The sequence below is a fragment of the Urocitellus parryii genome, chromosome 7, assembly GCF_045843805.1.
Source record: "Urocitellus parryii isolate mUroPar1 chromosome 7, mUroPar1.hap1, whole genome shotgun sequence".
In the NCBI taxonomy this organism is placed as follows: domain Eukaryota; kingdom Metazoa; phylum Chordata; class Mammalia; order Rodentia; family Sciuridae; genus Urocitellus; species Urocitellus parryii.
The window spans coordinates 46,974,210-47,000,358 of NC_135537.1; the positions used below are offsets into that span (position 1 = coordinate 46,974,210).

General features: G+C 33.4%; 1 protein-coding gene across 1 annotated transcript in view; it reads right to left on the bottom strand.

The window, feature by feature from the left end:
* The window catches only part of Cnbd1 (cyclic nucleotide binding domain containing 1), a 417,626-nt gene that overhangs the window by 366,374 nt on the left and 25,103 nt on the right, over window positions 1-26,149 (bottom strand). Inside the window, exons 3-4 of the mRNA XM_026384576.2 lie at window positions 20,453-20,468; window positions 17,106-17,204 (exon numbers count right to left, since the gene is read on the bottom strand). Coding sequence (XP_026240361.2) covers window positions 17,106-17,204; window positions 20,453-20,468 — 115 coding nt within the window. The remainder of the gene's footprint in view (window positions 1-17,105; window positions 17,205-20,452; window positions 20,469-26,149) is intronic.

A 26,149-nucleotide genomic window follows, 5' to 3' on the forward strand; every position in this document is an offset into this window, starting at 1 on the left:
GTTCTAAAAAAATCTTTGAAATGAAACAAACAACAAACCAAATTAAAAGTTCAATTGAAAGCATCACCAACAGATTAGACCACTTGGAAGACAGGACCTCAGACAATAAAGATAAAATATATAATCTTGAAAAGAATGTAGACCACATAATAAAAATGGTAAGAAACCAGCAACAGAACATGCAAGAAATATGGAATAGCATGAAAAGACCAAATTTAAAAGTTATCAGGATAGGACAAGGCATACACTTCCAATCCAAAGGAATGAGCAATCTATTCAATGAAATAATATCAAAAAATTTTTCAAACATGAAGAATGAATTGGAAAATCAAATTCAGGAGGCTTACAGGACACCAAATGTACAAAATCACAACAGATTCACACCAAGGCACATTATAATAAAAATGCCTAACATACAGAATAAGGAGAGAATATTAAAAGCCACAAGAGAAAGGAATCAGATTACATATAGGGGAAAACCAATTAGAATATGTGCAAATTTTTCAACCCAGACCCTGAAAGCTAGAAAATCCTGGAACAACATATATCAAGCTCTGAAAGAAAATGAATGCCAACCAAGAATTTTGTATCCAGCAAAATTAAGCTTTAGATTTGATGATGAAATGAAAACCTTCCATGATAAACAAAAGTTAAAAGAATTTACAACTTGAAAGCCTGCACTACAGAACATCCTCAGCAAAAAATATTCCATGAAGAGGAATTGAAAAACAACAATAAATATCAACAAAGGGAGTTATTACACTAAAGGAAAAAATAATCAAAGGAGAAACCAAGTCAAGTTAACTACAAAAAATAAACAAAAATGCCTGGAAATACAAATCATGTCTGAATAATAACCCTGGATGTTAATGGCCTAAATGCACCAATCCAAAGACATAGACTGGCAGATTAGATTTTTTAAAAACACCCTACAATATGCTGCCTCCAAGAGACTCTTCTCATAGGAAAAGACATTCACAGACTGAAGGTGAAAGTCCACTCACATGGACTGCAGAAGCAACAGGGGTTTCCATTCTCAACAAATAAAGAAGACTTCAAGCCAAAGTTAATAAAAAAGGATAAAGAATATTTCATACTACTTAAGGGAACCATTCATCAACAAGACACAACAATATTAAATTTTTATGCCCCAAACAAGGGAGCATCTACTTTCATCAAACACTTGTCAAGTTCAAGAGTCAAATAGACCACAACACAATAATTCTGGGTGACTTTAACACACCTCTTTCACCAATGTACAGATCATCAAAACAAAGACTGAACAAAGAAACTATAGAACTCAATAATGCAATCAATAACTTAGACTTAACTAACATAGAATATTTCATCCTTCAATGAATGAATACACTTTCTTCTCAGCAGCACGTGGATCTTTCTCTAAAATAGGCCATATATTATGCCACAAAGCAACACTTAGCAAATACAAAAAAGTAGAGATACTACCCTGCATTCTATCAGATTATAAGGAAATGAAATTAGAAATCAATGATAAATTAATAAATAAAATCCACTCCAATACCTGGAGACTAAATAATATGCTACTGAATGAACAATAGGTTGCAGAAGACATCAATGAGGAGATTAAAAAAATTTTAGAGGTAAATGAGAACACAGATATAATGTATCAAAATCTCTGGGACACTATTAAGGCAGTACTAAGAGGAAAGTTTATTGCATGGAGTTGGTTCATTAAAAGAAGAAAAAGTCAACAAATAAATGACTTAACATTACATCTCAAAGCCCTAGGAGAAGAACAAATCAACACCAAAAATAGTAGAAGATAGGAAATAATTAAAATCAGAGTTGAAATCAATGAAATTTAAACAAAATAAACAATTTAAAAAATTGACAAAACAAAAAGTTAGGGGTTTTTTGAAAAAATAAATAAAATTGACGAACCCTTAGCCATGATAATGAAGAGAAGGGGAGAGAAAAGTCAAATTACTAACATAAGTGATGAAAAAGGAAATATCACAACAGACACTACAGAAATACAGAAGATAATTAGAAATTGCTTTGCAAACTTGTAATCCAATAAAACAGAAAAGATATAAGGCATCGACAAATTTCTAGAAACATATGATTTGCCCAAATTGAATCAGGATGATACAAACAATTTAAACAGATCAATTTCAAACAATGAAACAGATGATGACATCAGAAGCCTACCAAACAAGAAAAGCCCAGAACTGGATGGATACAAAGTTGAGTTCTAAAATACCATTAAAGAAGAACTAATACCAATACTCTTCAATTTATTTCAGGAAATGAAAAAAGAGGGAGCACTTCCAAACTCATTCTATGAGGCCAATATCACCCTGATTTCAAAACCAGGCAAAGACACATCAATAAAACTTCAGACCAATATCTCTAATGAACAGAGATGCAAAATTTCTCAATAAAATTCTAGCAAAGAGAATACAAAAAGATATCAAGAAGATAGTGCACCATGATCAAGTGGGGTTCATATGTCAGGGATGCAAGGTTGGTTGATCATAAAGAAATCAATAAATGTAATTCATCACATCAAAAGAATTAAAGATAAGAACCATATGATCATCTCAATAGATGCAGAAAAAGCATTCAACAAAAATACAGCACCACTTCATGTTCAAAACAACAAAAAAACTATGGATAACAGGAACATATCTCAACGTTGTAAAAGCTATCTATGCTAAGCCCCAGAACAACATCCTTCTAAATAGAGAAAAATTGAAAGCATTCCTTCTAAAACCTGAAACAATACAGGGATGCTCTCTTTCACCACTTCTTTTTTTTTTCCTAATTTATTTATTTATTTATTTATTTTTTTATTGTTGGTAGTTCAAAACTTCTTTATAACTCTTGAAACACTGGCCAGAACAATTGGACAGATGAAAGAAATTAAAGGGATACACATAGGAAAAGAAGAACTCAAATTAGCACTATTTGCTGATGATATGATTCTATACCTAGAAGATCCAAAAAGCTCCACCAGAAAACTTCTAGAACTAGTAAATGAATTCAGCAAAGTAGCAAAATAGAAAATCAACACCCATAAAACAAAGGAATTTCTGTATATCAATGACAAATCCTCTGAAAGGTAAATGAGGTAAACTACCCCATGTACAATATCCTAAAAAAAAAAAAAAACTTAACCTAAGAAAAGAAGTGAAATATCTGTATAATGAAAATTACAGAATGCTAAAGAAGGAAAAACAAAGAAGACCTTAGAAGATGGAAAGAGCTCCCTTGTTCTTGGGTAGACAGAATTAATATTGTCAAAATGACCATACTACAAAAGCATTATACAGATTCAATGCAATTCTGATCAAAATCCCAATGATATTACTCATAGAAATAGAAAAAGCAGTCATGAAATTCATCTGGAAAAAAATAAGAAGTACAGAATAGCTAAAGTAATCCTTAGCAAGAAGAGTGAACCAGGTGGCATCACTATATCAGACTTTAAACTATACTACAGAGCAATAGTACAAAAATAGCATGGTATATCACCAAAATAGACTGATAGGCCAATTGTACAGATTAGAGGACACAGAGACTAGCCCACATAGTTACAGTTATCTTATATTAGACAAAGGTGCCAAAAACATACATTGGATAAAAGATAGCCTCTTCAACAAATGGTGCTGGGAAAACTGGAAATCCATATTCAACAAAATGAAATTAAACCTCTCTCTCTCACCATGTACAAAACTCAACTCAAAGTGGATCAAGGACCTAGGAATTAAACGAGAGACAATTCATCTATTAGAAGAAAAAATAGGCCCAAATCTCCATCTTATTGGATTAGGCCCCTACTTCCTTAATAAGACTCCTATAGCACAAAATTAAAATCAATAATTAATAAATGGGATGGATTCTAACAAAAAAGCTTCTTCTCAGCAAAAGGAACAATCAGCAAAAGGTGAAGAGCGAGCCTACAGCTTGGGAGCAAATTTTTACCACTTGCATGTCAGATAGAGCACTAATCTCTAGGGTATATAAAGAACTCAAAAAGCTAAAGAGAACAAAAAGAAACAAATAACCCAATCAATAAATGGGCCAAGGAACTGAACAGACACCTCTCAGAAGGTGATATACAACCAATCAACAAATATATGAAAAAATGTTCATCATCACTAGCAATTAGAGAAATACAAATCCAAACTACTCTAAGATATCATCTCACTCCTTACAGAATGGCAGCTATTATGAAGACAAACAACAATAAGTGTTGGCGAAGATGTGGGGGGAAAAGGCACACTCATACTACAGGGACACAGCCACATCAATATTTATAGCAGCAGCACAATTCACAATAACTAAACTGTGGAACCAACCTAGTAGATGAATGAATTTTTTAAAATGTAGTATATATGCACAATGGCATATCACTCAGCATTAAAAGAGAATAAAATCATGGCATTTGTAGGTAAATCGAGTTGGAGAATATAATGCTAAATGAAGTTGGCCAATTCCAAAAAACTAAATGCTGATTGTTTTCTCTGATATAAGGAGGCTGATTCATAGTGGGGTTAGGAGGGGGAGCAAGGGAGGATTAGAAGAATTCTAGATAGAGCAAAGCAGTGGGAGGGAAAGAGAGGGAGTATGTAGGAAAGAAGGTGGAATGAGATGGACATAATTACCCTAAGCAGAAGTATGAAGGCACTGATCATGTGAATATACTTTGTATACAATCAGAGATATGAAAAAATGTGCTCTATATGTGTAATATGAATTGCAATGGGTTCTAGTGTCATATATAACAAGTTAGAATAAAAAATAAATTAAAAAAAAACACAAGCTCACGAAGCAATTTGGAAGATTTTTAAAAAATCAGTCAAAAGCTATTTGCTGTAGGTTTTTCATTGCTTCGTTTCAAACTATTCATCTTTATTTTGAAACATTCTCTGAACTCACATTTTTTTAAAAACATTTTTTAGTTATATTTGGAAACAATACCTTTATTTTACTTATGTATTTTTATGTGGTGCTGAGGATTGAACCCAGGGTCTCGCTTTACCGCTGAGCCACAACCCCAGCCCCATGAACTCACACTTTTTGAGAAAATTTACAATCTATCCAACCTATATGCCAATCATATCAAATGATTACCTTAAGATGAATTTGAGAATCAATATATATTATAGAGAAGTTCCTCACCATTTTAACCCATGTAGATCCAAGCTACATGTTACTGTTTTGAAGTAAATTTTTGAGCTTCTGGTATAAAATTCTAGAGTAACTGGAATTTTCTAGCCTCTTTAATATCTAATGTCAAACTTCAGCATCAATTCTTTGCAGAGAACATACTTGGACAGTTTTTGACATGACTGGTAATTTGGCTGACTGAGCATTCAGACTTCTGGGCCCATGAGTGACATCCCCAGTAGACCTGTTCTTGTCAGGCTGCCTTTAGCATTAGAGGATTCTCCTAGAGGATTTCTGGGGCTGCTAGGTGGGGCAGTGAAGAGCTAAAATCCTTTTAGTTTTCCCCAGTTGAAATTTTTTTTAAAAGAGAGAGAGAGACAGAGAGAATTTCAATTTTTATTTTTTAGTTATTGGCAGACACAACATCCTTGTTTGTATGTGGTGCTAAGGATCGAACCCGGGGCCGCATGCATGCCAGGCGAGCGCTCTACCACTTGAGCCACATCCCCAGCCCTCCCCAGTTGAAAATTACATAACAAACTAAAAAAATGATTTTTCAAAATATTTTCATTACCTAGATAAGTAATAAATTGAAATTCTTTCTATACAGAGAGAGCTACTGCTGCCTCTCTTTTCCTTATCTGATCCATTGCTTAATTAAAAATGGAACTTTTTAAGATAAAAGATACTGGCTGGACTTCATTAAAATGCCCTAAGTAAAAAATAGCAAAGTAATTCCAAAGGACCATGCTGTGCATATTATGTGCAACATGTGATTTGCAGTTGAATTTAATAAAATGAGTACGGTCATCCTTCAGGAGCCAGGGAGATTGTTTCCAGGACCCCTTGAGAATACCAGAATTTGTAGATGATCAAGTCTCTTATATCTAAAGGTGTCATATTTCAATAAACCCTGCAATCTTCTTCTATACTTTAATTCATCTCTATATTATAATACCTAACAAACTGTAAACGCTATACAAATATATGTCATACTACATTACTCAGAGAGCAATGACAAAGGGTGAAGAGCCTATACATGTTCAATATAGACACAATTTTTCTGAATATTTCTGATCTATAGTGGGTGGAATCTATGGATGCAGAATCCATGAAAATCTAGGACAAATTATATAATAACTAAACCCATGTAAACCTTCATAGTTTATTGGAAATAAACCCCTAGATGAGCGAATTCTAAAATGTGGACTAAATTTTTCCAGTAAAAAAATTTCCCAGTAGAAAGTTACAGTTTGATGATTTTTGCACATTTTTAGTTATGTTGTTAGTGCATTCTACATCACAGTGGGGTTCATTTCACATAATCAGATATGCATGGAGTGTAATTTGCTCCACTTTAGTCCCCAGTTCTTCCTCTTTCCCTCCTCTCCTTTCTTCCCCTATTTTCCTTCCTCTGCTCTCCTGGTCTTTCTTCTATTTATTTAATGGTTTTAAACTTGGTACTTTACTTAAGTATGTGTGTACACACACACACACACACACACACACACACACACAAATATAAAATAAAGGTAAAATTCACTGGGGTATATTCATATATGTACATAGCATGATTTGGTCAATTTCATTATCTCTCCCTTTTTTCATTCCTCCTTTTCTACTCTACCCTTCCTTTACTCCATTGATCCCTCTTCTATTTTCATAAAATTCCCCCCAAACTTTTCCCCTCTTTTGTTAGTCTACCTTCTGTATATGAGAGAAAACATTTGACCCTTGACTTTCTGAGTCCTGTTTTTTTCATTTAGCGTGATGTTCTTTAGTTCCATCCATGTAACAACAAATGCCATCATTTCATTCTTCTTTAAGGCTGAATAATATCCCATCATGTATACATACTACATTTTCTTTAATCATTAATTTGTTGAATAACATCTGGATTGGTTCCATAACTTGGCTATTATGAATTTCACTACTATAAATATTGATGTACATCTCTATAGTATTCTGAGTTCAGTTCTTCAGAATAAATACCAAGGGATAGCTGGGTAACATGGTGATTTTATTCCTAGTCTTTTTTAGGTACCTCCACACTGCTTACCAAAGTATACTAATTTACAGTCCTACAATCCTTGCTACATTCTGAAAACTCTGAATAGTAACCTCTAGGCTTGCTTCTCAGACTATGAGCCATGGACCAGCAGCATAGAATCAGCTGTTAGTACAAAACTCAGGCCCCAACCAAGACCATCTGAATCAGAATCTGTATTTTAATAAGCTCCCTTGTGGATTTTGTGCACATGTTAAAATTTGAGAAACACTGATCTTGAGTCCATTGAAAGTAAGATTGACAGTATAACCAACTTTCTGTCATTGACTGCTGGGTAATACTACCTCTGTAAATACTGAGTAATTAACTTTTGAATAATAAATCCCCAGTGTTAAACAAGTGGGGAGTCATTACCCTGAGGTTGTCTCTCTACTTTCAATTCCTAAGTCACAAACCTCAACAAACAGAAACCTTATTTAGTAATATATTTTATGTAACAAAGATCTGGATTTTAGCCAATCACAAAGAGTGAGAGGTGAACATTTGAGGGAATGTAATTTGTAGAGGTTGAAGGGAGGAGCTCTTTTCACTATGCGCTATGAGCTATCATGTTCCTCTTACAGAGTGCCTGGCCCGTCTGCTCTGGACCCTAGATTGGTAACTACTGAAGATGACTACAATATAGCCATTGACTAAGATAGGTAGATAGAGAGATAGATAGATAGATAGACAGACAGACAAACAGATAATAAATATATATTACTGAGAATCTATCACATATTTATATATATTATAAATATATATATATTATTTTCTACGACAGCTACCTTAATATTTTTCCATTGTACCATCAGATTCCTGCCTCAACCATCTGCTCTTCCCCTCCCTAAGTTTCTTTAGCCCACAGTCCTATCAGCATCTCATTTTCTCTCACCAGTGTTCATGGGAAATTCCAGACCCACTGCATACTAGACATGCCCAGGAAGGCCAATAACATTAGCTGCTGGTGTAACTGTAAACATCTCACTCCACTAATTCTGTACTGTTATTCTCACTTCATACTAAGCATTGTATTGAGCTCAATTTATCCCTTACGCTAAAGCAGTAATTCTCAAGAATGAATCACCTACACATATTTTTTTAAATATTGAGATCCTGAAACCAAACCAAGGACCCAAATTTACATAGTGTGGGATATACAGAGAGCTAGCATCGGTATTTTTTTAAAAAAATTCCCAGGTGATTCTATCAAGTAGTCTGAGTTGCATATAATTGCCCTAAAACATGATGCAACTTCCTCCATGACTATATGGATACCAGTATTCCCTCATTACAAAGCTTGTCCTAGGGATGGGAGTGGGAAAAGATCTACCCCCCTGGAGCTTAGCTGAATTCCTCTTCTCTATATTCTTCCTTTCCTCATACTCATCCACTAATATCTTCTCCCCACAGTTGTGTTTTCCTTGACCTTTTCTCAGAGATCATGGTAGTAAAGGTGTAGAGAGGGAAGGGCCATATTTTTAGGGATCAATATATCAAAAGAAAACAAAAGTATCATCTTTCTCTTCCTATGGCATCTATAACATTAACTAGAAAAAGGAAAGTTAGCTTAATAGAGCAAAAAGGAACCTTGAATGTCATCTACCCAAACATTTCATTTTAGATATAAGATCACTGAGGTCTAGATAGATTGATATCTTCAATGCCATGTAGTCATGGTTGCAGAACTGATGCTTTAAGTCAAGGCACTGCATATTTGATCTAATGCATTTCAATTATAAGCTAAATTACAGTACTGATCAGAATTTTTCTCTTGAAAAACACTTCTTATACATTTTATCTGTACAGTTTATACAGTTAATGGAGGTTAACTGTATACGGCTATATCATTACAATTTTTTTCTTCTACTAGAAATATACTATTTTAAGGTAGGTATCATTATTTTTTACTACTGCATTTGATCTTTTTTCAAGCATTCAATATATGATAAAAATTATTCTTAGCTTTTTCTTTTCTTTCTACATGTATTCCTTAAATAAAATAATGTGGATTTTAAGAAGCATACAGTTTAAGAAATGTGTAGATTTGTTAGAAATCAAATTTGGTTTTCTTTTTTTTTTTTTACTTTTTCTCATTTACACTCTATAAAACTTATTTATAGGATATATCTGGTATCATACTTTAACGTTTTCTTAAAAGTTAGGCAGCTTCTCTTTTGATTAATTTAGTAAATATGAATATCTTGAAAGAAACAACCTAGTTAACCATTCAGCTATATTAATGACTATTCCTCAGCTTCTGCCACATTATTTCTGGTCTACACCCTCTGGGCAAAGTTCTTCTCATTGATAAGCATATTGCTTAATGTCTACCAACTAAACAAAGACACTCACCTCTAAGTCAAGTACAGATTATTTTCCCCATAACTAAGGATTAAATTTAAGGCCTTGAACATGCTAAGTAAGAACTCTACAACTGAGCTAAATCCCCACTCCTAAATCAGTGCAAATATGTTTTCAATGCTTATCTGAATTTTTAAGAACTAATTTTCTTTAACTGACTAATCTTTTCTGGAACCAAAATGATCAATATCTAGTAACATTTTATAAAATTATATCAGGTAGGCTTCTTTGCAAATGCTTTAATTTATACTGCAAAAAAGCTACTTTTTGAATGAATATATCTTTAACAGAGTTCTCCACAGTTCTGTGAAGTTTTATTTTTCCCCCACTTGGCTACTATAATTTCCTTAGGTTTCCTTTTTACTCCCAAAATATCATGACTTAAACGATCATTGGTTAAAAAAATTGATGTCTTTCTCTTATTATTTAAAAAAGTGTGGATTTTAAATTTTTTAAGAAAACAACGCATTATTTTAAAAATAACTGTCACTATTGTATGTATTAATTTATTTCACACCCAGGAGTGCAGTCCTTGTGTAATGTGGCTCTTTTCTTTATATAAGGTGCCTCTCCATCCCCATTTCTTCTACTAATAGGTTTTATGCCACTGGGAAGGTAGGTTAACATGTAGCCCAGACTAAACCAATTTTTTTCCTGGGTTATTCTGAGAAAACAAATTCCCTTTTTCTCCTGTATCAGTGCTGTTACAACAAGCCCAAGGCTTCCAGTGGTCATGTTCCTTTACATTGAGAAATTCCACAACAACAAGAAAAAACAGAGACTATTTACAGAGACAATCAGGGCTGAAAAACAGAATTCACACACAGTCCGTATCTTGTGTCTTATCTTCCTTAAGGTCAGCTTTACCCTCTGGTTGATTAGGTAAGCCAATAGACAATTTTTTTTCTTTATTGCTTATGTTCCTTTGTCTATACTAATAAATGGTACAATCTGAAGGCTGAAAAATGAATTCTTAAATATAAATTATTGTGCTTAAAAATTGTTAGCATGACCATTGCTTAAGGCCTAAAAGCCATATTCATCTTCTTCTATCCCAGCACAATGCCTGCTACATGGTAGATACTTGATAAATAATAGTTGGATTAATTAATAAAAAAAGAGCTTAATGTAATATAGGACACTATGGTTATATTAACCAATGTTATATAAAACCCTAAGACTTCTTGATAGTAGAGGTTTTTTTTCTTATGCATTTAAATCATAAATATTATAACTTCCTATCTTAAGCCAGGGTTCTCAGACTTTACAATTATCTTTCATCATATTATTGAGCAGTACCAAAGTTTAAGAGCATATGAATTTGAATAATAATTCAAATGCAAACAGCTTTAGTTTACATATTTGTAAGGATGGCCTTAGGCCTCTGACTAAGCAACTCCATTTTAAAATTCCAGTTTGAAACCTGCAGTCTCACTAGGTACACCTAAGGAGCCCTCTAGTATGGCCCTCAGGCACAAACAAGTCACTTCTCCCCACCCTGACAAACTCAGAGTGAAGTCTCTGGCATGGTACTCTTGTCCTGATTAGAGTGAGAAGCAAGAAAATCAGGGTGGGGACCACCAGACCAGATACTTTAATCTCAGGATGAATGATATCACTGAGAAATTCAGTAGCAGCTAATAGGGACTGAAGGGATGGTCAGAAGCTACAAAATTTAGTATAAATGATGGAGCAAATGAACAGACATTCAGTCAGCTGACCCTGATGCACACAAGCCTGAGAGCCTGGTAAGGACCTGGACTGACATTCCAACTCTTCTCATCTGCCTGATCTTCTGTGTTGTTCTCACTTCTCTCAAGCTCTACAACAGTCTCTTGATTCTGGTGAGAAAAGGACTTCTCCCTATGACCCTCTCCTCAGCCAGCTATCAACTCTACGCCAGGTTCCTGACCTGATCACAGTGGACTGAGTGAGTGTGCATCTGCTGGATTTAGCACCTCGGGCTTGAGACTTTTGATCTGACACTTGAGCTTAGCACGCAAAGGGGAATGTTCATCATGAGCTTGTCATGATTAAGTGTGCTTGCAGTGCTTAGAATTAATCTAGAATTGTTTGCTGTGGATTGATTATGTCTATTGCAGTGCCTAGAATTAAGGATTGTCATTTTCTTGATTAAGAACCTATAGAGTGAAATTGTATTGAGTGATTTGAGTGAATAAAGCATTGAAAGGGCAGAGGCGCATGGACATTCTTTATTTCTCCCCCTCGACTGAATAAGTTGCACCTTTCGCCCATCACAACAATATTCTGGATAGAAATCACCAATTGTATTGATTTGGAAATTTTTAAATGTAAAGAATTATAATTACATTTTTAAAATATAAACTATTTACTGATAGACCCAACCTGATCTTTTCTTAAAATTGGGCATCTCGCCACAAAGCCATGAAAAGCTAATTTCAGCTTTACTATAAATTACTGCAAATTCTGAACCTGCTTGGAATGCCTGCCCGTGCCTTGAACTCACCCATGCCTGGCTCTCTGACCAGATAGCAGCCTTCTCTGAAACTTAGTGACACCTCATAAATATGGGCCTTCCCTGGCCAGAAAACTACCCTCTCTGAGGCTCTAATGGTCCTCATAAATTCTGATGTTGGGGCCAGCAAAAAATGTAAACTACCATTAGTGTGATGCTTGTCAGAGTTCTGTTATCTGTAACCCTCCTTTGTGTAACCTTCTGGGCTATAAAGCTGGGCTGCAGAAAAGCTGGGGTGCTGTCTTGTTCCCGCCGTTTGGGGAGGGAGAGGCAGCCCGGCCGGTCGAAATAATAAGCTTGCTTTAATTTGATTTTAATTGGAGTCAGTGGTCTTTTCTTGTGTTCTGATCTAGCATTTACCACATTTTGTTTGTGTGTACTTCTGGGACTTGAACAGGGCATCTCACATGTCAGGCAAGCACTCTACCGTTTAACTAACCCTGAATATCCATATTTCCCTTTATAACTGCATTGTTCTCTACCTTCATGTAGATGAAGTTCTCAGGAAATTATATGGATATTTTCAAGCCTCTTATATGTCATTCACAAGCAAATTAAAATATTAAAAAAGATGGCAAAGTTCTAATTGTTGAGCAAAAAATGTTCTAAAATTAGTATAGCATAACTTAAAAGTAGAAGGGCCCTCTATTTACATAAAAGTAGCATTTTATTCAAATTAGAACATTTATAATAATTACATCTTCCTAATATAGAAAAGAGATACAAATCTGGAACTATGCCCATCTCTCTCTAATGAATTAAAGTTGCTTAAAATACTGAGGGATATAGCAATCAGGTTTTTTTTATTCCTAAAAAAACAATGATCATTATGTTTATTGGGAACAAATAAATTAGTTGGTTTCAATCATTGAGAATTCATATAATGACATTGTTAATTATATCTTCCATTGTAATATGGAAGTCACTTAATTGGGCAACTCACTTTAAACATAATGGTTTCTTTTTTCTTTGTTACTATTCAACCCTGGGTTGAATCCACAGAAACATAACCTAGGCAAGTATCCTGTAACTGAGCTACAGCCTCTTAATAGTATTTTATACAATCTGCAGTTTGCATCTTTTGACCCTATTGTTGAACCTATTTTAAACAAAGAATTTCTTGACAAACGTATATTACACATAAAATATCATAGCCATCTATAGTCTATGATAATAAGAGCTAGTATCATTTAAAGCTCTTTCAATTCATAACTCTGAGGTAGCATATTAATATTGTTCTTTTTCTGAATAAATATGAATCAAGGCCTTCTTAAGAGACTTCTCCTAAGTTTATTTTGTTGCTGTTGAGCAAAATAAATACTCAGACCTAAGTGTTCTGTATCAAAATTCAGTGCTCTTTTTTAAAACATTACAGATCCTCTTTGATTTTCTATATCTGTGAGTATACCAAAATTTTACCTTCTAAACAATCCATGAATAAAATAAATTTTAGATAATGATGAGAGTTCCAAACCATCTTTGACTCCATTCTTGTCCTGTTCTTAAATTTTTGCTCAAATATAATTATCGCTCCCAATGTCTTGGCCAGGTCTTTCATTTATTTTCATTAATGAAGCATTATTCCAAGTATATTTAATGTTTCCATGAAGCATTTGTCTCCTAGCCCGTGACTGCATCCCTTCAATATCTAGCAAGTGCTCTGGTATCAGGGATTCTTGCCAGCTGCCTACAGCCAGGCAGGTGCCTTACTTATATCACAGCTGTGACATGATATTTAAGTTCAAAGAATTATAGAGTGTTGAATATAATAGGTGAAGGCTGTTGATAATTTTGATAGTGTAGGCATTTCCTCTCTGATAAGATATATAATTCATCATTAGTTTTATTCCTTTGAAAGATTCTGATTTTCCTGAGTTTTATTCTCACTATCCATGTGTGTATGAATTTCAGATATACATATCAAAATTTATATATACACACACACATATATATGCATATGTGTGTGTGTGATATTTCATAAGGGACCCTTGCAAGCTAAGCTTAGAGGAGATTCATTATTTTCTTAAATATATTTTATGAAACGTATTTATGAAACTTTAATTCAATTGAAGGCATATTTATTACTGCTTTAGGTTGTTTTCCTAGCTGAAAAATAAAAATTACCATTTTGTCTTTTCGACATTATTGCACACGTACCATGAGGCAGACACTCAATTATATCAAATGCCTTTGCTATGTCTTCTTTTGATTGCTTACTCATTTTTTTGGATCAAGCTGTTTTCTTGCTATTGAGTCAAATTCTTCATGTATTTTGGATATCAAATCATTGTACCAGATGTATGATTTATATATATTTTCTCACACTTCATTGGTTGTCTACCCTTTCTTTATTGCATCCTTGGTTTTGCAAAGCCTATTTAGTTTGATGTAAACTTATTTGTCTGCTTCTCGTTTTGTTGTTTGTGCTTTGGGATTCGTATCCAAAAACTAAAATGCAGTTTTGACTCCCTGTCTAAAGAAATAAAAGTTGTTTAGGAGAATGTTTGGAGGTTTGGGTTATTTTCTATTGTTTGACTTCTAAATGATTAGCTTTTTTCCCCTCTAATTCTGTTGGCAATTTAGCCTTCTGAATTATAGTCAGAGAAAATTTTTGAATGATTTTTCTCATTTTATATTTGATTTCAAAGCTCACTGCTGTTTTTTCAATGCATTATTTTTCCATTCAACATTTTGTTCAACCTCCTGTTGACTTGTGTGTCTTCAAGAAATTTTCAACAAGGATCATGTATTCATTCACCATTTTCCAGATAATGATATCCCAATGTTCTTCTATCACTCTACTTGCTCTCCTACCTTTATTCTAAATGCTTCTATTTAGGGTCAACTACATTCTTCACTCTATGAGTACCACCATGTAATTTAGGACTGGCAAATCAGAGGACCACCGTAGCAATCCAGAAATGGATTATAACAAGAGACTTCAATGTGCTTCTGCCAGTGCTATTTTCAAAAAATAAAAATAAAAACTCCTCTCTGTCTGTCCAGACCATGAGGCATGTGAAAATTAAACCAACCCAACAAAGAATATGGAGGGAAACAGTGATCTTTAAAATTCCCCTTGCATCTGAAGCTAATTTGATTGACTTCTCTGCAACTTAAAGCAAACAAATCAATTAATATTGTGCATTTCCCTAGTCTCTGCATATTTTGTACCCCACACTTTAGTAGACAGTCAATAAAAATTTAGGGTCTCATTTTTTTCTTAAAGATATGAAGGTGGTAGTCTATTACCAAAGGTGTTTAAAGCCACTACTCTGCCTCTCTGTAGTCTTCCCAAAAGCTTTTTTATTTTTAATTCTGTTTAGTTGTAGTCAGACACAATACCTTTATTTTATTTATTTATTTTTATGTGGTGCTGAGGATCGAATCCAGTGCCTCACACATGCTGAGCGAGCGCTCTACCACTGAGCCACAACCCCGGTCTCCCCCCAAAATTCTTAACCAAAAGGAATAGACTCATGCTGGTAGCTTAATGAAGAAACTGGAGGGCAAGAAGGAGACTTCAGCTCTCCATAAATACTCCTAGTCCCTTACTTGTTAGAGCTAAATTTACAAGTCTCAATCTAATAAACAAGATTAGAATAGAAATTGAATATACTTGGAATCAAATAGAACAAAATATTTTATTAGAAATTTATGTAGAGTGAGGTTATTTGGATAAATCACAGTATAAGCTTTATGTGATGGTTCTAGTCGGTCTTGCCACATCGGGATGGAGTTTGATTCAGATGGTAGATAAGGTTAGATAAGGTTATGAAAAATGTTTTATTTGAATGTCTGGTTTTTATAAGTTTTTTTAAAATTAATTTAACAGAATTGTTTTTGAAAAAGCAGAGCAAGCTCATCTCCCAGAGAGTTTTCTCAGTTAACTGGCATGACATGTTCTACATAATACTGCCCTACAGCTATAAATAAGAGTGTAAGATAACAAAATAGATTGGTACTCCTATTCTGATATCCTCCAATCCCTAGGAACACATTTGTAACAATAATTTTGTTTGAGTTTTTATTTTTATATTATTAATATAAGTAAATTAGAACACATTTTTTTTACCAACTCTATAGAGCCAGAAAGTAGTTTCCCCAATGGATAACACACACACACACACACACACACACACACACACACACATTTATTAATCCCAATTACAAGTCAGTACCTCTGCTAAATGTCAAAAATAAAAATGCACACTAGTAAACACATAAGTGAAATACAAACATATGGATATGGCAACAGAAGTTATATGGGTTAGAGAAGGCTGCAGTTGGAAGCTGAGGGTGTAGAAAGATCATTTCTACTAGGGTAGCACTGAGAGGGGCTTTGCATATTCACTAAAGATGTAAAGGGAACTACTATGGGAATGTTGTCTAAGCAGAAAGCAGCTTTTTTTTGTATTTGATGCTGTGCTGATGACACAAGAACCTTATAATTCCACTGGGGTCATTACAGTGCCATTTGGCAACTCATCCTCATCCTTTTCCAAGAAGGTTATCACACCTTCTGCAACATATTTAACTATCCCACTCTTGCTCTTTAAAAATACATAAACTGCAGGTCCATGTAGAAGTAGAAACCTAATCAAATGGGCTTTTCAAATACCTTCAGTTGCCCTGTGACTGTAGTCCATTCATTGATACATAGCATATCTCCACATATCCTCCACCCACAAACACTATCCATTTCTGTGGGAAAGTTTCTCATGAAATGCTATCAGGTACTTTAGTTCCTTTCATAAACACTATCATTCTTTAATAAAAGGGAGTAATACTTCGACAAATGGTTTATATAACTATGCTCCTCAGCAGTGGGCAAATATTTTTGTTCAGCAAGAAAATTCATCTACCCTTACCTACCAGTCTGTTTCCTTGATTGTTCTCCAGCATGGAGGGCTGGTAACCAAACATTTTCATTATTTTTAGTTCCATTTATGCATGTAAGCTCACAAACAGGCACACGCGCGCGCGCACACAGACACATACACACACACACACAACTTTGCTTTCAAAAGAAAATATAATTACCTTTCTTCCACCGGTTTGAAAATTTTAGGCAATCTGGCTTCTTTGTACAGAAATATTTTAGGATATTGTGCCATAAATGCCTCATGAGTTGCTAACATACTGTGAGAACTCCACCTTAAAAAAGAGAGAAATTGAAGTGTAAATATTCAACAAATTTCAGAGCTTTCATTTGATACATACCAATTAATTCTATATCAAAATATTAAACTAAGCTTTCTTAACACTTTGATTTCTATAATTAATACTGTTAATTCTGCTACTGTTACAGATAATAAAAAATCCCTCCAAAATGCTTCACATTTACATATACACTAATGGAAAATATATGTGAGTCTTTGTGATGATTTTTGAAAATTCCTTACACTATACTTTTAGATCTGAAATAAAGCAGTATTAGGTGAAAAATATTAGCATTTCCCAACTTCAGAAGATCACTGAAATCATCTGGCATGTCTTTGATAAATAAAGATTTCTGATTCATTTCCTGATGAATAATAAACTCTTAACAGTAGAAGCCAGGTGGCCTTCTGTATTTTCAGTATCCTCCTCATTTCTGAGCATGGTGGAGCACATCTGTAACCCCAATGACACTGGAGTCTGAGGCAGGAGGATAGCAAATTCAAGACCAGCTTCAGTAACTTAGCAAGACCTTGTCTCAAAAAATAAAAAAAAAAGTCTGGGGATTTAGCTCAGTGGCAAAGTTCTCTTGGGTTCAATCCCCAATAACAAAACAAAACACAAACAATAAAAATAAATAAATTCTCCTCCAAATGTACATTACATTGTGGCCATATTTTGAAAACACTAAAAGTGCCAGTAAATAAGATCTACAGAAATATAGCCAATTATTATTAAATGTTAGGTAATGAAACTTGTTTCTGGAAAAAGTGTATCAATTTTTCAATTGACAATTGTCATGAAATATTTTTTTAAATGGTAAACATTCATTATGACAGCTTATTTGAATAATTAGCAAAAATAATCATCCTTTGAATTGAACACTGACAAACACCTTAGTCAATATTTGCCTCATGGCAATGAATACGAAAGTCCTCAAGAGAAGTTTTCTTAATATATTATCAATATGAGTAATAACACGTTCAAAAATATTTATAACACCATTTTTCCCCCTTTGGCTAACATTCCCGGAAATACCATATTGATACTTTATACAAGATAAATGTCATACACTTTAAGAATCTTATTGATCTTAATTGATTCAAACAATAAAATGTGGATGTGATTTAGGAGGACATCATACTCTTTAATTCCTTTTCTCACTCTACAAAGATAGATTGATCAAGTATCTACTCTTTAAATATGACCACTCAGTTCCATGTAGATTTTGGAAAATTCACAAAGATTTTGGAAATTCACATTCTATAATCACCTATTTTACATATCCTTTTTTTTATTAAGTACTTGTTATATTCCAAACAAGGATCTTTACAACAATTTTTCTCATTGCATATTTATACAACTTAACAATGTTGACACATTTTATTGCTCATTTTACACATAAAGAAACTGCAACCCTAATAAGTGACCTAATTCATATGAAAAAGAGATGGAGGATATTAAATACACATGAGAATGGAATTGACTCATAACCTCTGGGATATACTGTTCTCAATCAAAACTGTTAGTTCCTGCTATATTCCAGGCACTATTTTAGGCAGTTTATATGTAGCAGGTCATTTAATTCTTGCACAGTTAAATTAGCTAGATAATGCAAACACTTTCATTTTAGACAGGAAGAAACCGAGGCCCAAAGAAGTATTAAAATGAGGTCTTTCTATCTACATGCAGTCCATGCTACAAGTCTTGAAATTTTATAATAATCTGTGATCTAGATAGATCTTCTCTGAAGTAGCTAAAAACTTTATACCAAAATACTGAGACTTTTAATCTTGTCATTTTCTATGTGTATGCCTAAACTTCCACTTTTGCCCAATCCTTGAGAATCTGCAAGATGTGGTAGCTGGTGCACATGAACCTAATGTTTGTGACCTGGGTCATCAAAGGTAGTGCATCTAAGAAGTGAGATGTGTGGAAGGCTGACATGGAAGAGTGACATACTGCATCTACAGAGGACACAACTGTCAGAGTGAATTCCTAAGTGTCCCATGATGCTAATGTCTATGTCACAAAAATGCAATTCAGCAGTCTACTTTCATATTTTGAGCATCTTATATTCAGGGATCTCAAAATTAGATGCTGAAAGTGCCCAAGTAGGTATAATAAAGTGGGTACTGTGGTGAACTGAAGAGAGCATGTCCCCAAAGAGTGTATCATGGCCTTAATGTTAAAAGATCATTTTTAATGTACTGAGAGAAGTCCAACAGGGTCGGATCCTATGTTTTTTTTTTTAACAGAAATTAGAAATCTGAACTCTTAATAAAATTTCTGATTTTTAAATATTGGTTACTGCTATGAATATTAACTGTGCCCTCCAAAACAAAATTAAACAAAACTTCATATGTTGAAACCCCATCCCCTAAAGTGACTGTGTAGATCCCCTAACTGGAAGGGAAGCTGAAAAATGTAGTTTAGCTCAAGAATAAAAAGATTCCGTTTTGGGAAATACAGAGAAGTTTTTGAGATAGATATAAACATCAGTGACTATTAGAACTGAAATCATTTTTATTATTTAGACATATAGCTATCATGTCATGGATTAAAAAAAATGAGGCATACAAAGTTTAAAAGAGCTGCCTATGTTGATATAAAGTAGAAAAATTAGTACAAAACTCTAGGTTGTCTTGACTCCAAGGCTACAGTTGCTCCATTTCTCAAAATAGGCACATTCTAATAAAGAAGGCAAGAAGTAACAACACGTGTCACATAGTTAGGGAATCCTATCAAGGACATTAACTTGTGTCCCCTCTCCTGACCAAGCCTAGCATACTAGGCATATTCATAGCTGAGTTATAGTCAAAGTAATTTGAAAGAGAGGAAACTCTCACTCCCTAACCTGACTGCCCATCAAAAGTTCCCCTTATGATGTGAGAAAGAAACTTTCTATTAAATTAAGCCACTGAGACTTAGAATATTTCTAGCTATCCTATAGATAACCCTAACAGTATTTCTTCAACATCCTATTCTGTTCTTCTCACAGATCAGAGAACATAATAAGCTCTTAATAAAATGTTTATTGATTAATTACATTTATAGGTTGACCCTGAGGCAACATATTTTTTTATTTTAAATTAAGCAAGCCATAACAGTTTAATCTTATTCACTTCTTAAGGATTGTTTCCTTCTCGATTTTTAATGAATATTGCAACATCTACATATTTATTTGATAAAATGAAAAGAAACATGTCATTCTTTTATGACAGGTGCACTTTGACACAAATCGGGCTGAGTACATACACATACATAGCTCCATAATGGTTCTCATATTTTCCCTATGAGTTGAAGAAAAATACGTTGGATTGTTACAGAGCCTTTAACATTATGCCTTCAACCTAAATGCATTTAATCGGCAGTCTTTCCAAATAGTAACACTACAAAGTATCACTCTGCCCAGTGTTCTCTATACTTATTTTAATTTCTTTGGAAATGTGTTTGGTTATGAACTCATAATTGTAGTTATGTATAAAATTAATATAATTATACATAAAACAGAGAACCAGATGAGAATAAATATTGAAAATCTGTTCCTTTGAAAGAACACTTGCTAAAACAGGAAGAGGTGGCTGCTTCCTCAAATGCACAAACACCAATGGGAGAACACAAAGATTGCAAAGGATTAGGGAAAGTCAGGCATGGTAGTATACACCCGTAATCCCACAGATTCAGGAGGCTGAGGCAGGAGACACAAGTTCAAGGCTAGACTCAGAAACTTAGGGAACCTAAGCGACTTAGCAAAGACCTTGTTTCAAAATAAAAGACAAGAAGATCTGGGGATGAAGTTCAGTGGTAAAGTGCCCCTGGGTTAAAAGCCTAGTATCAAAAGAAAAACAAAAACCAGAAAAAGGATCAAGGAAATATGACACAACCAAAATAAACTAATAAAGCTTCACTTCCTCACCCCAAAGAAGAAAAGGTCTATGTAATCAGAGGACCAAAACAAAAAAGAATGACAAAGTCCTATGCATATTGTAAACATTGAGGATGTGACTCTATGTAGAGCACTGAGTGGCATGTTTAAAGCCCATGATTCAATCCCCAGCACTGCCAAGAAGAGAAAAAAAATGACATGGAAAGCCATCAAGAGAACCAATATTTTCATAATAGGATTTTGAGGAGAAAAAAAGGAGAAAGAAAAAGGACCAAAAAAAAAAAAAATACTTAAAGAAATAATGACAGAAAATTTTCCAAGTCCAGTGAAAGATGTGAATATCCAGGTACAAAAAACTTAGAGAACTCCAATCAATAATCAAGAGTCATCATAATCAAACTATCAAAAATCAATGACAAAGAAAGAACTTTGAAAGAAGAAAGATATAAGAAACATATCACATAAAGAGAGTTCCATAATCTGTCAGTGAATTTCTAAGCAGAAACCCTAAAAAACAGAAGAGAGTAAGATAATATAGGTGAAAGAAAGAAATTCAGCCAATCAGGAATACCTGGAAAAGCTGTCCTTCAGAAATGAAGGAAAAAGAAAAAAAAACTTTTCCAGACAAACTAAAGCTAAGGTAATTCATCACCAATAACCCTATCTTACTGGCATTGCTAAAGGGATGACTTTTAAGCTGAAATGAAAGACAACTAATTAATAGCATAAAACATTTTGGAAGTACAAAACAATAAAATAAATAATGCACAGTCAAATTCAGAATATTTTAGTAAAGACAATATGTAAATTAATTCTATCTTTATTGTGAAGGTTAAAAGGCAAACTGTGAAAAACAACCAAAGCTATAATAAATTTTTAAAAGACACAAATTACGAAAAGATGCAATTTTTTACATCCAAATCATAAAATGTGAGGGAGTAAAAACATTGAGTTTAAATGTGTGATTAAAGTTAAGTTTTGTTATCTTGAAAAAGCTTGCTAGAAGTATAAGATGTTTTATGTGAGCCTCATAGTAACCACAAAACTAAAATCTGTATTTCTTGCACAAAATTTACAAAAGAAAGGATTCAAAGCATACCACCACTTCAGAAAACCTCAAAGGAAAGCAGAAAGAGAGGAAAAAAGAAACAAGATAAATAACCAGAAAACAAATTACAAAATTTCAATAAGAAATCCTAACTTATCAATAATTGCTTGGAAAAAAAATGTATTAAATTCCTCAACCAAAAAGCATACAGTGGTTGAATGAACAAAAACAAAAACAAGACCCAAGCATAGCATGCTCATAAGAAACTCATTTTTCTAGTAAGGATACACAAACTGAAAGTGAAAAGATGGAAAAAGATATTTCATGCAAATGTATATGTTATAAAGAGTAGGAATATATATGTTTATACCAGACAAAATGTTACATCTATAACTGTAAAAATCCAAAAAGGTCATTGTAGAACAAAAAAAGGGATCAATCCGTAAAGCAATTATTAAATGATTTGAAGGGATAGATTTCAACATAAATAATAATAGGAGGATTAAGAATCCTACTTTCAACAATAGACAAAATTTAATAAGTAAATATTGAATAGTTTACACCTAATATAAAAAGCACATGGGTAAGGTTCCTACTAAATTTTTCATTTCAATAGACCAAATATACATACATAGAACATTCCATCAAAAAGCAACTGAATACATATTCTTTTCTCAAGTACATATAAAAAAATTCTTCAGATCATATTTTAAACCACAAAACAAATTCTAATTTAAGAGCGCTGAAATAACATTTAGTATCTTTTCTGATCACAAGGGCATGAGATAGAAGAAATCTTTGGAAATTCCCAATATGTGGATATCAAACAACATGCTCCTGAAAGACCCATGAGTCAAAGAAGAAATCAAAAGACAAATCAAAAACTAACCTGAGACAAATGAAAATATAAATACTACATATCAATCTTATTGCATGTAGCAAATGTACATCTAAGAGGTAAGTTTATAGTAATAAATACCTATATCAGAAAAATATTTCAAATAATCTGACATTATATCTCAAGGAACCAGACAAAGTAAAACTCAGGCCAAAATTAGTAAATGACTTCATAAGTGAATGCTTCTGAACATGTAAAACACTAATGCCAGTCATTCTCAAACTCTTCCAAAAAGTTGAAATAAAGAAAATACTTTTGAATTTGTTTTATAAGGCCAGCATACTTTGATACAAGGTCAAAGAAAGATATTGTGAAGCAAAGAAAATTACAGGCCAACTAACAAGCCAAATTCAAAAAACTGAAGAATCATTCACCATGATGAGGTGGTATTTATCACGCAAGGATGGCTCAACAGGCAAATCAAACAATGTGTTACACTACATTAACATAATGAATTATATAGAGTATGACTATCTTAATAGATGTACACAAAGCATTCCACACAAATTAACATCCTTTCATGAAAATAACTTTCAATAGATTAGGTATAGAAAGAATGTGCCTCAAGACTACAACTAATATCATCACTCATCAGTGAAAAGTTGAGAGCCTTTCCTCTAAGTTCAGGAACAAAACAAGGCTGCCCAGGCTCACTACTTATTTTCAGCAAATACTGAAAGATCTATCCAGAGACGTTAGGCAAAAGAAAGAAATAAAATGCAACCAAATAGGAAACCAAGAGTTCTGTCTCTGTTTGCAAATGACATGATCTTATATATTGAAAATATTAAACACCAAAAAATTGTCAGGATTGATAAATTACTACAGTAAAGTTACTGGGTATAAAAATCAATGTAAAACAATAAGTAGAATTATGTACACTATATGGTTTAGATATTAGGTGCACCCCCCTCCAGAAGCTCATGTGTTAGACAATGTAAGAAAGTTTAGAAGTGAAATGATTGTGATATGAGAGTCTTAACTTAATCAGTGCATTAATCTAATTGAATGGATTAACTGGGTGGTAATCATAGGCAGGTACAGTGTGGCTAGAAGAGCTAAGTCATTGGGAACATGCCTTTGGGGCATATATTTTGTCCCTAGTGAGTGAAGTAGTTTCTCTCTGCTTCCTAGTTCTATGTGATGAGCTGCTGTATTCAGCCTCACTCTCCCACCATGATGTTCTCCAGCCAAGAAAAATGGAATGAAACCTCAGAAACCATGAGCTCCAAAATAAACTTTTCCTTCTGTAATTGTTCTTGCTAGGTCTTATGTTCACTGCAGCAAAAAAAAAAATAGTAGATAAAAATATACACTTAAAATAACTATCGAAACAGAAATCAAGAAAATAATCCCATTTACAATTAACAACAAAAAATAATACATGTAAATTGCACCAAGATTTGAAAGATCTGTATACTGGGACTGTGAAATATTGATAAGTTTCAAACAAATGGAATGATTTTACACTTTCATGGATTGAGAGAATATTGTTAAAATGTCCATACTATTCAAAAATATCTACAGATTCAATGCAATCCCTGTCAAAATACACAGAAATATTTTAAAATCCTAAAATTTGTACACAACCACAAAACCACAAAAGATTCTACAAAAACAAAGCAGTCTTTAGCAAAAGACAAAGCTGGAGGCATCATGCACAGATTTCAAAATATAATTCTATTATGATTAAAAACACACATTACTGATAGAAAAACAAAGATGTGAACCAATGGAACAGAAAGAACAGAAATAAAACTCTCACATTTGAAATTTTTGATTTTCAACAAAAATTCTGGGTTCACACAGTGGGCAAAGGACAGTCTGTTCAATAGCTAATGTTGGGAAAATTGAATATCCAACTGTAGAAGAATTAAATTGGATCCTTATCTCACTATATGCAAAATTCAATACAAAACATATTCAATTCTTAAACACATAAGACTTGAAATATAATATAAAGTTACTAGGAGAAAAGATGGGGGAAAAGATTCATGACATTTGTCTGGGCATTAATTTTTAATGGAAACATGGGCAAAAATGTAAAAATAAACAAATGAAATGCATTAAACTATAAAGCTTCTATATAATCAAGGGAACAATAAACAGTGAAGAACAACCTACAACAAAGGAAGAAAATATTTGAAAACCATACATCTGATAAGGAGTTAATATTCAAATATAGAAAGAAAACAGCTCAATGGCAATAAAACAAATAATCTAATTATAAAATGAAAAGATATTTCTCAAAATAAAACATATGAAAGGTCTCTGGGCCCATAAAAATTGCTCGATATTTCAAATTAATAGGGTAAGTCAGATTAAAGCCACAACAAGAGATCACCATACACCAGTTAGAATGGCTATCACTATCAAAAGACAAAAGAAAATAAATGTTGGTGAAAATGTGGAGAAAAGGGAAGTTTTATACATTGTTGGTGGTAATGCAAATCAGTAAAGCCACTTTGGAAAACAGTATGGAGTTTCCTCAAAAACTAAAGAAAGAATTACCATATGACTCAGGAATCCCATTTCTCTATATCTACCCAGAGGAACTGAAATCTATTCATCTGAGATATATCTGCATTCCCATATTCATTGGAGCATTATCCACAATAATGCTCAATATATAATTGACTAATGAATAAATTATAAACACACACACAATGGAATTCCATTCAGCCTTAAAAAGAATGAAATTCTATTATTTGCAATGAAGTGGATAAAGTAGGGGACATTATACTTAAAAAAAAAACAGGCAAGAAAGCAAAACAAAACAACAACAACAACAACAAAAATCAACACATGATCACACTCACATATACAATCAAAATAATTCTAAGTCATACAGATAGAGAGTAGAATGATGCTCACTCACTAGCAGTAAAGGGTGGGTCCGGGAGGGGAAAAGAGTGAGGAGATATTAAGTGTCAGTTAGACAAGGCGAAGAATTGTTGAGAACTATTGCACAGCAGAATAACTTTAGTTAACAATAAGAGAATAAATTTCAAAAGTCTCACCACAAAAAAACTAAGTCCGTTTATGGATGATTCGATTAGCCTGATTAAATCATTCTACATTGTTCAGGTTGA